Raw genomic sequence first — 14,639 nt, 5'->3', positions numbered from 1 at the left:
CGCATAAAAGTGCAGATAAGAATATTATCCTTATGCCAGAACTTGGTTCAATGTTATAGTGGCCCTATCACTTCTCTTATATTTTTTTTGGCGATATTGTAACCTGTTCACGCTTGTCGCCGCAAAAGTGGGCACATGTATATTAACAGGAGCACGGAGAATTAAAATCGCTTTGAGGCCAGTCTAGTGTAATAATAATCTTTCGGTGTTATTTACTTAATTGAAGCAAAAGATGGTTGAATGACAAGCTCGTGAAATTATCCTAAAGCGCAACAATAGAATTATGCCGAACGTAAGTTAACAAATCGTAAGTGTGAGGTCAGTTCTTGAGTAGACAATTTAGCAAGAACCACAGAAAAGTGTACGTTTAACGGGCGGATGAATATGAGCCAGCCCTCGATAAAGTCGGTCTTTCACTTCTTCATTGACTAGAATTACAACATTGTGCAAAACAAATGCGCACTTACAAGTACGCAAAGGCAACTTCATTCGCAAAATGCGAGTTCATTATGTGGAAATAGCCTCTTTTTGCGACGCACTCATCAGGTAGTGAAAGAGTCAATGTGGCGTGCCTTGTACGGTCATTTCATTTTTAGTTGCTGTACAGATCAGTTCAGTGACACTCTAAGTAGTCGCACTGCACACTTTTGAGCTGCCTCATTGCTTAGTTTGTTGACCAGATTTTGACTGTGTGATTTGGTATAGGCGGAGAACAACCCGCACTCCAATTAAGATAAACATACTACCTACGTACGTTCTGTTCTACTGTAAAGCTCACAAGTAACTAATTATGAGCGAATTATATAAAAATTGGAGAAAATCTATTACTTCGATAAAGTTGTAACCATCCATCCAACCTATTACTTGATCTTAGTGTGAGAAAGGAGAGACATCGAACAAATGCAAGCGGGATGGAGTGGCTTTTATATTATTAATTAAATTAATTCAAATGTCATTCAGCTTTTCTGGCAATGCATCAAATTACGCGTCGACAGAATGTACGAACCCTATTGACCTCTAGCGACTTCGTACTGTATCGTTGATGATCATTCGCAGGTTAACATGTTCTGAACAAAATTTAAAGGAACTTGTTTTAACCATTGAAGTATCCCTTCATCCTTTCACCTTGTATGTTTTTCGTATAGTACATGCGCACTTATAAAGTGGAACAGCGGCCCCCTTAATTGAATGGTAGTGCAAATATTACACCCAAAACGTTTGGGTGCTGTACCCATATCATGGTCAAAATGTGTCATAAAAGTCAGAAAATGAGAAGTGAGCTACATTAACAATAATTTATTCAGTTTTCTAAATGGATAAAGATCAGAAGTGAGAATTGTGAGAGATAAAAATGAACTTTCACGTCATTCTGCCTTAGCGAACTGCTTGAGACGAGGAGTAGGTGATTCTTTGTTTTTGTGGATGAGTGCTTCGATGAATTTTTACAGTTGATGATGCTCTGTAAAGGAGAGAAACGGGATTAGATTGCCGCATGAAGGTAATGCTAATAAAATTACGGACGTTTAGTGGTAGATTACAATGATTAAATTGTAAACAGCATTTAGCTTACAACGATAGGCGAGCATACAGACAGACATATTTTCCTAGCCAGCCCTTAAATAAATATATGGCATGGCTAAATTAACAATAAATGTGCTTAACTGGTGTTTCTTGTTGCACTAGCTAGAAAGAACGTGATTAATATCGCCATGAAGAAATGTATGAAAGATAAATCAACAAGTTCTTTTTCTCTGAATGGACAACGCATAACGCTTTGATGTGACAGCTGTGTAAAAATTAAGACGTTAAGAGGAAATTTATTATTTCATGGAACTTTGGCAGTGTTCATACATAGAAGTTCGTCCTAAAATGAGGTCTGTATCTGTTGCGCAAAAAATAATGTGTGACGAACTTAGTTTTGGAGGGAGGATAGCTCTGCATCAATTAATTTGAAATTAATGAGACGTTTTTTTTGGGCATCAGTAAAGTTCAAAAACAAAAACGGAGCGAATGCAGTTCTTGCGTGATATTCTCCCACAGCCACCGAATATAAAAGGGAGCTCGCGAACCTCATTCATATTTATGCCTTTACGAGCATGAAGTGAACCAAATCGAAGGACGCTTAACCGGGTGCTGCAATTCGCGAAGGGCCTCGAGTGCCAATAAAGAAAATAGTAATCAATAAATTATACGGCGGAGCGCGAGCGGAACTGAATTAAACATGCCGAGGCACGCGCAGCTACTGATAACTGTACAGAAAAATTTAATGCGCTCAGACTTACAGAATACAAATTGAGAAAGTTTCAAGCTTTAAATAATGGAGCAGATCTGAGGGAAAGAAAAACGAAACAGAATGAACTTCCCCTAGCGAGTGACGTGGCAGAGTACTCACATGGATCGAGATCAGAACGTCGTTCACGAGTGGACTCCCTGGATAATCCTTTTAGTCAAGTAGTAGATCGAAGATGAGTCAAAAGGTGAAGCCTGTTGCCTCAGCCTTCCTGCAGTTGACCGCACTATCCTGGCTTGGTTGTAAGGATCCGCGACGATAGCAGCATAAGGTAGCGCGTAGGGCGAATGGTGGAAGGTTTGGTACTGCCCCGGCTGCGCCACCTGGTACGTGGTTGGGTCCAAGGGTGTGTACTGCTGGTACAACGCTCCCGGGTAAGGGGAAGCTGCGACAGCCTGAAGCTGAGGAGCGGTAGGAGGTGGAGCGGCGACCACCGCCGGCTGCACCTGCAGTGTTGATTGGGGAGTGGCTGCTGGTGCTGCGGCGACTACGCTGTGCTGCGCCTGAAGCTGCGGATGTACTTGTGCGCTAGGCTGCGCCGTGGCTTGAAGCTGGGGCGGCGAGAACACTCGTTGCACCGTTGGCGTCGGTCTTGAAGTCTGGGTGGGAACGGCGGGAGGTCTGGATTGAAGTCCAACATTTCGCACCGGCTGCACGGGCACAGACGCTGAGAGCTGTCGGTTGTAAACCACTTGTCCCGGTGGCACAGCAACCAGAGGTGATGTAGCCAACTTGTGCGATTCTGTTGTCGATTTAGCAGGCGCCTTCTTGAGGGCGCTGGCGTCAGTGTGCGAGTGCGAAGCCTTCGAGTGATGGCGAGCTGATGGTCTTGGCAGAGGAGGAAGGGCCGGCTTGATGTGCTCCACAGGGAAGGTCGGTCGGAACTCGATAGTCGCCGTGGAGGTGGTCTTTCGGGACACTATCGGCTTCGGCCGAGCGCTCCCTTGAGAAGCGACGGTCTGGATGTCAGGCGACTCCTCACCAGTGTTTTCGGGTATGCCACCAAGCGGCGGTAGTTTAATACTGTCTGGAATTCTCAGCACATGCTTGGTTGGCGGTGAGTCCGGTGAAAGTCCCGTCTTGAAGCTTCCTGGGCGCTTCCTGAAAATAACGTTTTTGAGGATGTGCTTGCTTGGAGTACCACCTTCGGGCTCCTGAACAGTGAATCCGACGACGGGAGCAAAACTACTTGTCGGAGCTGAGGGTGGATGTGCCGGTGAGTCAGTGTCTTTGTCAAAGTCGACAAGAACGGCAGTGACTGACCCGGAGCCAACAGCCTGTCTCCTGTGGCGCCTATGGAAGAACGGGTTGAACAAAGTAGTTCTATCAAACAATGAAGCAATGCCGTATTCACCCTCAGGCTTCTTGTAGGATACCGCTTTAGGGTGATCCGCAAGAGCTCCCACGGCTTCTTCTGGCGAGTTTGGTGCATCCTCACGGACAGGGTACTTTTGACTGACCATGGCTTCTAATTTCTTGTGCTTCTCGGTGTCCTTACTAAAACGTGGATTCATGGTATCAAAAACAGAGCCGACACCATATTCCCCCTCGGGTTTCTTAAATGAGACACCTTTGCGCGGATTCTTCTTGATTGCTTCCTTTGCGAGCCTGTACAGACTTACACGATCGTACTCATCGTGCTTGGTGTGCCTGGGCAAGACACCTGCTCCGGCAAGCTCTGTCACGGCCGTTCTCAGATCTTCCTCGTAGTGATGACGCAGGTCACGACTTTGATCAACAGATCGTTTCTGTATGCGAACAAGGCGACCGGGGGATGTCAGAGAACCACCGTTGACTCCTCTTTCGATGTAAAGGCTTCCGAGACCGAGCGCATCGGTGAGCCTTCCATTACCATTTGCAGCCACTGTGGCTCCGGGGGGAAAGGAAAGGCGCCCATTTTGTACCACGGAACCGATGCCATATGCGCCTTCGGGTGCTTTGTAAGAGCGCCCAATAGGAAGGTTCAGGTTGACCGCTGGGCCTGAGCTAACTGGCGCATTTGGCAATGGCGGCGCTCTGATAATATTTGCAGCGGGAACTTGACCTGCATGGAGAAAAGGCGGTTGATTCAGTCACCATGCCGTAAGCAGCGACATCCTGATAACAATCGCAATAGCCGAAGTTAATTTTTTGACAGATCACTTAGTTATCGCAAACTGGCCTCAATCATTTTGACTAGTGCCCTCTTGATACAACAGTCGGGCCCCGTGAGCCGAGCAAAGGAAAGTGCATAGCCACCAACAGACCCACCTGTTTGAATTCCATTGAGTCCCGGGCCATATGGGACGTACTGTTGGCCTTGGACACAGGTAAATATGGCTAGCAGTGCGGATGCCAATTGCTGAAACGAGCAGGAAACAACGTGTCGCTATTAATCCAGGCTGGTGCATTCCTCGGATGTGCAGATTTCACACCTAGAAAACCGCAGCGGTCACCATGGCCGCACGCGGCAAGCCGCTGAAGTTAACCGCTTACCTGCTGCGCCTTCATGTCGAATGTGGCAAGGTATTCACCCTCGTCGCTCGCTTTTATAACGGGCGTGATCGGGTGACCAATCCCGATGCGCGAGCGAGCGCCTCCGTCGCGCGAAACGAGTCCCGCTGGAGATTACTGCCGAGGTGAAAGTGTATTTCTCGGTTGCAAAAGATCCGTATGGGCGCCTCCCCCTTTCTGCGCTCATCGACTTAACGTGAACGGGGTTTACAGAGCCCTCGAGCTCTGCAGGAAAGAGAAAGAGAGAGTGCGTTGCGGAGAGCGCGGTACAGAAAGCTCGGTTGTATCAGCGTAGACCATCTGAGCAGACGCGTTCCGCATTCTAAATCATGCGCCGCTAGCCAGACTGCCACGAGTCGACGTCCGGCCCGCAGACGGCAAGGTTATGGCATCAGACGCGCGCACGGCCTGCCTACCGGCTCTCTTAGGTCGTCGCAAAACCGCAATGAATAAACTCCTGCCCGCTAGCTTCCTGTGTTTACGCTCCATCCGTATCTCCCTTTTCGAATTACAACTGTTGTTTCTTTTTTTCCTTTTCTTTTTGATCGTTGCATTTACTGAACGGGGTAAGAAGGAAAAGTTGGCCAGCAGAATCTCTGCATTGCTTCTGGCGCGTGCCTCCGGAGAATTCGCGCAATTGTTTGCTATTTCGAGGATAACGAAAACTCACGGAGCATGCGAAGTTCCGGTGGCGTGTAGAGTAAGGCGTTCGGCCAAGCCACGGCGTTAAAGAAGACAATGAATTGGCTGTGCGGGGCGTGCACTGCGCCAAGGGCGTCGCTGGTATATAGCGCAGAACGGCAATTGCACACTTGCTTGGTTGTAATAGGAAAAGTGAAACGTAGGAAGCAGGCAGAAAGTCAACGAGCGAAAAGCACCTCGGCAAATGCGCTTTTCTCTGGCTTCCTGTATAAAACGTCGGTGTTTCTGTCGCGCCCCGCGGCAGCCTTTTCCAACCAGACAACAAGCTAACGATCAAGGTCAAGGCGGTCAAAAAGCAGCCCATGAAAAAAGCGGCCTAGCAGGGCGCACGCGTATGAGCTCAGTTATCGGTCCAAATTTTTGTGTGCTGTGACGTCAAAGCATGCGCGTGACACGCATGGAAAGTGACTTGTCACAGTCGAGTAATTCAATATCGCCGACCGCTCCGGGGCAACGGGCGATTGCTCCACATTGGAGACAGCGCGAGACGACATGCCGGGCGGATACGCTCTAATACTCTAATGAGTGGCGGGAAGAGGGGTGCGTGGTAGTAGCGCATGTACGAACAGAGAGAGTGGAGGGGGGCGGTGGGTGGCGCCATTCTGTCCTTGATGTATTTCCGGAAAATCGAAAGGTTTACGGTACGAAGGTGAGGGCGCAGGGTGTGCTCGCTTTCAAGACCTGCGAGGGTGTTGCTATTTGGTAACAGCTAGCAGGCGGTGCGCAGAAGAGAAATCCTGCTTAGTAACGATATCTGTAAGTGCGCTTTAGAGAACACATGGCTTCGGAAGCTTCGTTTCTCACAACGGCGCACGAACAACCGGATGCTTCAAGAAGATGGCGTGCCGTGTTGCATCTTACGCAATCTACCTTTTTGCCAATGAGACGCGCAGTTTGCGAAGAGTCAACTAAATCCTGAACTTGTTGACTTTTCTTGAGGCTTATATCCTGCCGGTCGCATGCAATCAAATCGAAATGAGAAAGAATCAACTGCGCAGTTCACTAGGTGGTTCTAAACTTGGCGGCGGCAACCTTTTTGTAAAGTTCTAGATCCGCGAAAATAACACGTGTTGAAGAAAGGAAATCTCAAAGATAACAAATAGATTCAAAGCAGATAATTGTGCACTGGCTATCTACGGTACAATAATTGTACTGCACATTAGCTTTTGACGTAAGGGAGTTGTTTACGTTTAACAACAGCAAAGAATTCATAGTGATTGAACAGTAGCCCGATTGGACAGACAATTAGCAGAACGAAAGGAACATATCTTAATGCCCCAACTATTATCATAGTTGTACAATTTGGGGGTTCATCTTACGGCATAAATTTTTACGCGACAGTGTTAAGGGCCCCGGGTCACAGAAAATCCGGCGTCGGCGTGCCGCGTCCAGGGCCGACCGTCTTGTGAGCTAAATAATTCCAAACCACGCATAACCAACCATGCAGGCCCTCCTTGTAGCGCAAAGACATTACTGAACTAATTGAGTTTCTCAAAGTAAAATGCGTCAGAAAAATCGTGAGTACGACTTACACACAACCTGCAGAGGTGAGAGTGTTCGATTGTAATTCGAATATACTATGCGAGAAAACATAATTCTGTTACGCGGGAACTCAAAGACGAGCTCCTTTTCAAGAGTTTTTGCCATTCATAGAGTGGCGCACCATCTAGATGGCGCTCGCCTCCGCACATCAACGGCCCACACAATAGGCCGCGTTTCTCCTTCGGGCATAGCGTTCGGTGTCAGTGGTTCCCAGTAAACATTATGGTTAGATAAGCTGAAATTGCTGGAAAGCGTGAGAAGCAGTCAAGGATCTTGGAATGCTCTCGCGTTGCAATCCTAAAGGCGAAGATAAAGCGTCCTCCTAATTTTCGTCACTTGTCATGTCTGGAGCTGCAACGCCACATGTAGTTTTGCTCACAACAAAGCCTTGTATGCCCACAGAGTGCCGGTTGAGTCTGGACGCTCATTCGGACAATCACGGAATCTCCGTATTATCTTTACCATGGAAACAACCCCCGAGTACATTATACTGAAGAGGGAGGGGAGTGAGGAGGTTATACTCAATATCGCGCTTATGGCCATGGGCACTCAGCGATGTGCATTGTTTCGGCGTTCCAGCTACGTAGCAGGTGGCTTTATGCTTCAGCTGTTATGTAGTCTCGCTCAAAACTTATGATCATGCGGCTTAGATGACGAGAATCCGCAATGCCCCAATGCCGAAAGAAACATGGATCAATTTTCAACCTTTCTTCTGGCTTCGTAAAGAGACAACAGAATGGATAAGTATATAAAAAGGCAGTTTTGTATGAAGAGAAGGAACGCTGATGCGGGCAAGGCTTCTGTGGTGTGAGGGGCGCATCAACATGTGCACGGCCGGCCAGTGAACGCCTCAAGGAGCCCTCCATAATGTTACTAGATGACATAGCATTGACATAGATGACATAGCGACTAGATGACATAGCATTGTTTTCGCCCCTTCAACTTTGTCCAGGTTTAGGCCTCGCCCACGGCGGCTGCACTGGGAGGCACAGCTCTGCAGTCACAGGCGCCATAATAATCAATAACCAGGAAGCCTCCGAAGGAAATTTTTATTGAATAAAGCTGTTTCCTCGGTGGGAAACATTTGGTCGACGGAATCCCGAAAGCAAACGCTCCCTGCTCGCACCACTTGTAAAAGCTTCTCGCGCGTTCCTTATTACTTCACTTTTCCAAGTGGAAAATGCTATACATTGACTATCATCGAGTTCATCTAGCGTCTTCTTGCGTTACACCGTCTCTCAGCATATATTCGTGAAGGAGGAGGAGGGAAAGAGATAAGTAGAAGGCAGGGAGGTTAACCAGAATAACGTCCGGTTGGCTACCCTACACCGGGGGAATAGGAAAGGGGAAACAAAGATAACAGGGGGAGAGAGAGAGAGGAGGGAAGGAAAGAAGGAAATTGCGGTGAATTCGCTGACGTGTGTGGTCCTACAGAAATTGCATAAAAGTCACAGATGGTCGCACAAGCCCGTCGTCTTTAAGAAGCACAAAAGCGCCTTCACCGCTTTATGGGCCGACGGGCGATGGGGGCGGTGTTCCAGCAGCACCTGCACAGAAAGCGGTCGATTGTCCAGTTTTTGGAAAGCTTAGGCAAGTTCTTGTCTCTCAGGGGTGTATCGTGGACAGTGGCACAGCAGGTGGTCGACGTTTTCTTCGGTGCCACAGACCTCGCATGCTGCACTGTCAGTCACTCCAATTAATGTAGAGTATGCCTTTGTGAAGGCAACTCCTAACCAAAGGCGACAGAGAAGCGTAGCTTCACGTCCAGGAAGTCCGATTGGAGGTCGGAGTTGCAGGGAAGGGTTTAGTCGATGCAGTCGTGTAAGTCGTAAGTTTGTCGAGTTCCACTCGGTCAGTGTGAGACTGCGTGCCAGGTGTCGAAGCTGCCTTGCGGCATCTGCTATCGAAAGCGGAATTGGAACGCTGTGCTCTTCTTGATGTGTTGTGCGAGCAGCGTTATCGGCGGAATCATTGCCACTGATTCCACAATGGCCAGGTACCCATTGAAAAACGACCTCGTGACCTTTTTGTTGGACGTGATGGTAAAGTTTCGCGACTTCGTATGTCAATTGGTCATGGCATCCGTGTCGGAGAACTGACTGCGTGCACTGTAATGCCGGTTTTGAATCACAGAACACAGCCCATTTTCTAGGTCTTTCAGAATCAATGAATTCCAGTGCTCGACGCAGGGTTGTTAGTTCTGCCACCGTTGAGGTCGTGACAGGCGATGTCTTGAACCGTAGTGTCATTCCTCGCGTTGGCATAACCCCGGCACCACCAGAACTGCACGACGTAGTCGATCCATCGGTATAGATGTGCACGTGGTTGCTGTACTTCTCATGCAAAAGAAGTAAGCTCAGCTGTTTTAGAGCAGGGGCCGGTATATCTGTCTTCTTCTGTAGACCTGGAATCATTATATGTACTTGTGGACGGCTCAAACACCTTGGAGGAAACGCTGGCTTGGCCGCAGGTGCGTACCCTGAAGTAAACGGCGCACGATGTGCACTGACAATACCGCTAAATGTCGAGCAGAGCCTTGCAGCAGTGAGGCTCACCAAGTGGTGGGAAGGGGTCCTAGCATAATGCCTGAGATGCATACGCATTGTCTCAACGGTAATGTGCGTCGCGATTGGGTAATCCTGCGCAAGGGCAATGGTTTCAGCCGTTGATGCACTGCGTGGTAAGCCAAGACATATATTAAGGGCTTGGGCTTGAATTCTCTGAATCGTACGCAGGTTAGTCTTGCAGGTGTTGGATATTGCAGGCAGGCTGTATCGTAGGAAACCAACGAACAGCGCCATGTGCAGCTGTAACATAGCCTGTATAGATACTCCCCAACTTTTTCCTGCAAGGAACCTGAACAGGTGACAGATAGCAGTCAAATGGCACTGTATTTCAACGGAAAGTATGCTGTCTTGATCGTCTCCTCTCCGACTTCTGGCAGTTTGTGAACAAGCACCTCCTTCCTGTAAGTACTATTTCAGTGTCCTCAATTCTCACTGGCGTACGGCCGCGAAAGAAACCGCCCATGAAGAAGCGAACAACCAAGGCCCCTATAGGGGGAATCCGCACAAACTCCTAATGATTAAGGCAATCCAGGTTTTCCTTCAATATATTGTTGAAAACACATCAAATCTAATTACTTTATCATGATCGAACTAGGTGACTGACGTTGAAATGAGCCGAACGTTCTAGCAATTCCTAATGACTTCCGATTTCTGTCACATTATGAGGTGGGATGGTGTAGTTAGGACGTTGTGGCTACGATGATGTGTGTTCACGTGTTCTTCAATGTGATTGCCGCTTGCATACCAGCGAAGACTCAGTTTGGAGCTGATTGTCAGCAGACAACATTCATAGAACACTGGCTCCGTGCGTTTTGACTGAAAGGATTCAATAGCGCGTAGTCGTGCCAAGGGCGCTGTTCTGACGAGGATTAGGGGAAGGGAATGGTGACATTTTTTCTCCGGAGCTTATAATGATTTTTTTTAAACACTAAACAGTCAATGTTTGTTTCGATAGAGTAGATAACATCTAGCGCTCTTGACATTTCCATGGCTTCTTCATGCTTATCGTCTATCATATTTCCAAACGTTTATATTGAATCTCAGAGAAGTAGCTACGTGATCGTTCACATTGTAAATGGCGACCTTGATGGGTGCCCACGCAATGGGTGTGTTGGATGCACCAACTGGTAAATGATGTACAGACATTACTGATGCACAGGCATTACTACGGCTTTATTGACGCAATAGGTTAAGCAATGAATACCAGCTGAAGAGTTTCTAGGGTACCGAATAATTATTACCGACTCCTGTTATGTATTGGTTTTCCTGGCTTGCTTTTAAAGTAAGGATTCGCTTCCCGGGTTTCGTGCGGCTGCTGGCTGCCGTTGGATCGGTCTGCATCGCGGCGCATATAATTATAGATATATACATGAGAAAGTTATGAGTGCAGCGAATACAATTCCCAGCAAACTGGCATGTGCTGGCCTTGTATGGTCACCGACAAACATCTAGTGCAGTAAGCGCGCCTATATTGTTAATAATACCAATCTAAACATATGCAACCACCACAAAGAGAAAGAAAAGCGGGCTAACAATTGCCTCCTAAAAGAAAGACAACACATCGACCTGCTTACTGAGAAGAGAGAGAGAAAAAACATCAAGTAGACTAGATGAAGGAAGAAACAAAAAAATTGGGTATGCTGTATCCGTGACAGGGACGCAGCCGCAGGGTGGCACGTGAAACTTCTTGTGCATGCCGCATGCAGAATGTGTATGAGCATTAGGCTAAAGAAATAACGTAAACAATTGCACGATTTGCATTTCTTGACGCATTAGAAAGCTTACATGCTTAACTTATATTACAGCTAGTGGGCGTCTTATGGTCTGATTTTCCAATCGTGCTCCACCCTTATTCGAAATGTGGTGGTTTGTTTTGCATAGGGTGTACTAAGGCAAAGATATGGCCTCCCCACTGGTGGCGTCCGAGACTGCACTGCGCCGTACGAGCCCGCTGTACTCGTAGATGATCGGGGCTCCTGCGCTTGCCCCAATCTCCTGCTCTTGCCCCAATCTCCTGCTCTTGCGCACCGTATGGAGACGGACACGTTCCGCCACGATGAAAAGCGTTCGACGTCCTTTTGTCTTCCAGCCCGAGTCTCCTCGCGCCATTTATGGATCGCGCGTGTCGAACACAGGGTGCAATAACCGAGCGAGCGTGAAATTTCTGCAACAAGTTCCACACTGCTGATAAACATTGGTTAGAGTTTGATGGACTATACCTACTATGGCTGAGTTAGCTCTCTCAAATGCGACCACTCCGGCTTGGATTGACAAAAGTACTGCCGAGCTATTCCTCTCTGAACGCGAAGCGAAAGGCTAAAATTAGCTGCGACTACGTCATCCACGGTGTCACAACAACGCCATCTGTAGAAGCAACGCATGCATCATCGAGTAAAGGCTTCATTCCCCTACAAAACGACGTAAAAGTAAGACTCGTTTCTAGTACGGTTGCAAATGTATAAGCAATAGTGCTATAACATGTTTTTGTTATATGGGGTTTTAGCAAGCGACCCACTATGACTGATTTTGAAGACGTCGCACGTCAAAAAAGAGAAGAGCTTTCAACATATCACACAGTTACAAGAAGACCACGAGTATTACAGATGAGCGTCTTGTCCTGTGGTAAACAGGAATTCCTGCTCAGTAATTCAGCCTCATATCCCGTCGAAGCACGTCCCTTTCGGAAACAAGATAGTTCGAGCAAAATTAAGTTCTTGGAACTTGCACAGCAGCGCACAGCGACAAATTCGTGATAAAAAGGTAATTGGACTTAAAACTTAGACATTCGTCGACTCAGAGGTATCTCTAAAGCGCATAGACCTTTTAATTCCAACATAGTCCATATGGGCTGAGTTCCCATTACTTTATTCTTTTTTTTTAGAATAAGCTTGTGTGGGTACTCTAAGCAGTACTGCATGTCGGCAAGAGTGATGCATTTCTTTTGACCACATTAAAGTGGTGTTTCTGAGACACCGCGTGGCGGTTACATAGCTTGACCACAATGGCTTTGTGGACAATTTCATGCGACGTGTCAGATGTCCCCATTGAGCATCTATTATATTTGGGCCTTGGGCCGAAACGTGTTCTGTGTTGTCGCCTGCTACTAACGGCCTTTAGCTTATTGGTCCTACTCATCGCGCCTTTCGTGGATTGCGAGTGGGCTAGTTGGTACGAATGCATAGCTGTATTTGACGCGAACGAGAAACGACAAGCGAAATTTGCACTAATGCATGTCAATTGAAAAAAAATCTTATCCTTGATGACGGCTTGTGTGAAACACTGCTGTGAAAATCCTTCCGCTAAGGCGGCCACCTTATCAACTTGGAAAGCCGAACTCAGCTCATGTACAACCAAGGCCAACAAAGTGCGGTCTCATCTTTAATCTAACCGTCCCGATCATTACCTAGCCCATAATTTCGGATAGCCTAAATGCTATATTAGTTCAGGAAAACGTTTGCGATTAATTTGCTAGCAAACGCCACTGAAGGTCCAGCATGGGGAATGTTCCCGTTTCTAGCTGAGCAAGCCTGTCCAAAAACAAGACGAGCGTCACCGTCAAGCCCACCACCACCAACAGCAGCAGCAAAAAAAACCCTGTATGGCCACTGCGTCTGCTTATTCGATTACGCTGTAACAGAGTGCAGCACGCGAGCCACAAAGCAAAGCCGAGCGTTCGGTAGGAGAGCTGCAGCTGCGTCAACTTGTCAAGAAAGCGGGGCAGTCAGCCGCTGCTAAGTGCTTGCGCGCCCCGCACGCGGTGCATACGACAGCGCTTGCTGTCGACAGCGCCTCGAAAACGCCGACGACAACGCGGCGCCTTTTAGTGTAGGACTTCCGACTTAGGAAGAGCCTGGCGGCTTATAAGGCATCGAGACATTTAATGCGTTCCTAGGCCCACAAAGTGGCGCGCCTCTCTTGCCTGTGCGTGGACTCTTGTCCGCCTTCTAGAGAAAGCTCCCGCAAGATTATTCGTTTTTTTTTCTTGCTCTAGCTTCCACTCTTCTTAGCTTGGTTGTGCCCTTTAATGCCAGTTACAGCACGCTCGACCTCCCAGCGTATAATAAAAACATACAGGAGCGCTGACACGTCTGAGGAAACGGCGGTCTGAGTCATTTCTTTTTCTCTCCTGAGCTTCTTCAAGAATCGCCGCATTTTCTCAACTTAGCCTAGCCGACGAAGGCGTCTTCAGACGTGGACTCGAGAACCTTAGGAAGACGAGAACCACATTCGCTCATCGAGGTGGTGGTGAAGAACATTTTGCGGTAGCCATATCTTCGCCAGAAGAATGCTCTTCGACGGTGCGGTACCGTCCAACTTATACCGACGAAAGCGTACGCATGACTCGAGACAAAACAGAAATACGTCAGCACTTGGGCGTAGGAACCGGTATGCGAAAGTTTGCCGCCACATCGAGACCACCGCCAGTCGAAAATAGCCTCGTCACCAGTGCAGAGGTATTATCGTCAAGCCTCGAGGAAGACTCGTTGCCAATAGGAAAAAAAGAAAGCATTAATATGCGACATCCGTGCGGACGTCCCGCAGATAGTCCGTGACAAAGAAAGGAGAAGATACCGAGGGCATAATTTAATCAGAATGGGGAGGCTTTTGCGCGCACTCGTGACGTAATGCAAAGACAAAACGCCGGAAGCCTCGTATGATTGAGGAAAGGCGTCTGCGTTTCCTATGAGCGCCGGGCGCACATAAGCCTCTTGTTTCAGCGGCGAGTCGTTTATCCCGCTCATTGTCGGGCTCGGCTCCAGACACCTCACGCCTCCTACTCCCCTCGCCCTTCTTATTTTCTGTTCCTCTTTGTTCTGAAAAGGGTCTCAGCTATGCAGGGACGAAAGTGTACGCGAGAGAGACGAGACAACGGTACTGCCGAGCTCAAATGCGCGGCGCTCCTTCGTTACTCCCCCGTGTCTGTGCTCGCTGCAACCGGAGCATGAGGCGGCGGCTCTTTCAGACGGCTGGCAGCGGCGCAAGCAAGGCACTGCTGCTGCGCATTATCTCGCGAGCCCGGTACGTGCCCTGAAAGTGAAAAAAGA

The 14,639-nt window shown here is 48.1% G+C and overlaps 1 protein-coding gene and 1 long non-coding RNA gene across 2 annotated transcripts in view; one reads left to right on the top strand and one right to left on the bottom strand.

The window, feature by feature from the left end:
- The window catches only part of LOC140218935 (uncharacterized), a 451,043-nt gene that overhangs the window by 33,874 nt on the left and 402,530 nt on the right, over positions 1-14,639 (top strand). The window lies entirely within an intron of this gene.
- On the bottom strand, positions 1,282-4,845 carry LOC126521248 (uncharacterized). The gene is made up of 4 exons (XM_050169894.3): positions 4,766-4,845; positions 4,541-4,631; positions 2,393-4,334; positions 1,282-1,459 (listed from the first exon to the last, which is right to left on the bottom strand). Exons 1-3 carry the CDS (start codon positions 4,778-4,780, stop codon positions 2,416-2,418), a joined length of 2,025 nt encoding a protein of 674 aa, XP_050025851.1. The 5' UTR covers positions 4,781-4,845; the 3' UTR covers positions 1,282-1,459; positions 2,393-2,415.

This window comes from Dermacentor andersoni, chromosome 6 (genome assembly GCF_023375885.2).
Source record: "Dermacentor andersoni chromosome 6, qqDerAnde1_hic_scaffold, whole genome shotgun sequence".
Taxonomy (NCBI): Eukaryota; Metazoa; Arthropoda; class Arachnida; order Ixodida; family Ixodidae; genus Dermacentor; species Dermacentor andersoni.
This window is presented reverse-complemented; position numbering and strand designations above follow the sequence as displayed.

Coding starts and splice junctions, on each gene's coding strand:
- LOC126521248 (XM_050169894.3), bottom strand. Junction 4,335..4,540: donor ACTCAATGGAATTCAAACAG/GTGGGTCTGTTG, acceptor TTCTCCATGCAG/GTCAAGTTCCCGCTGCAAAT.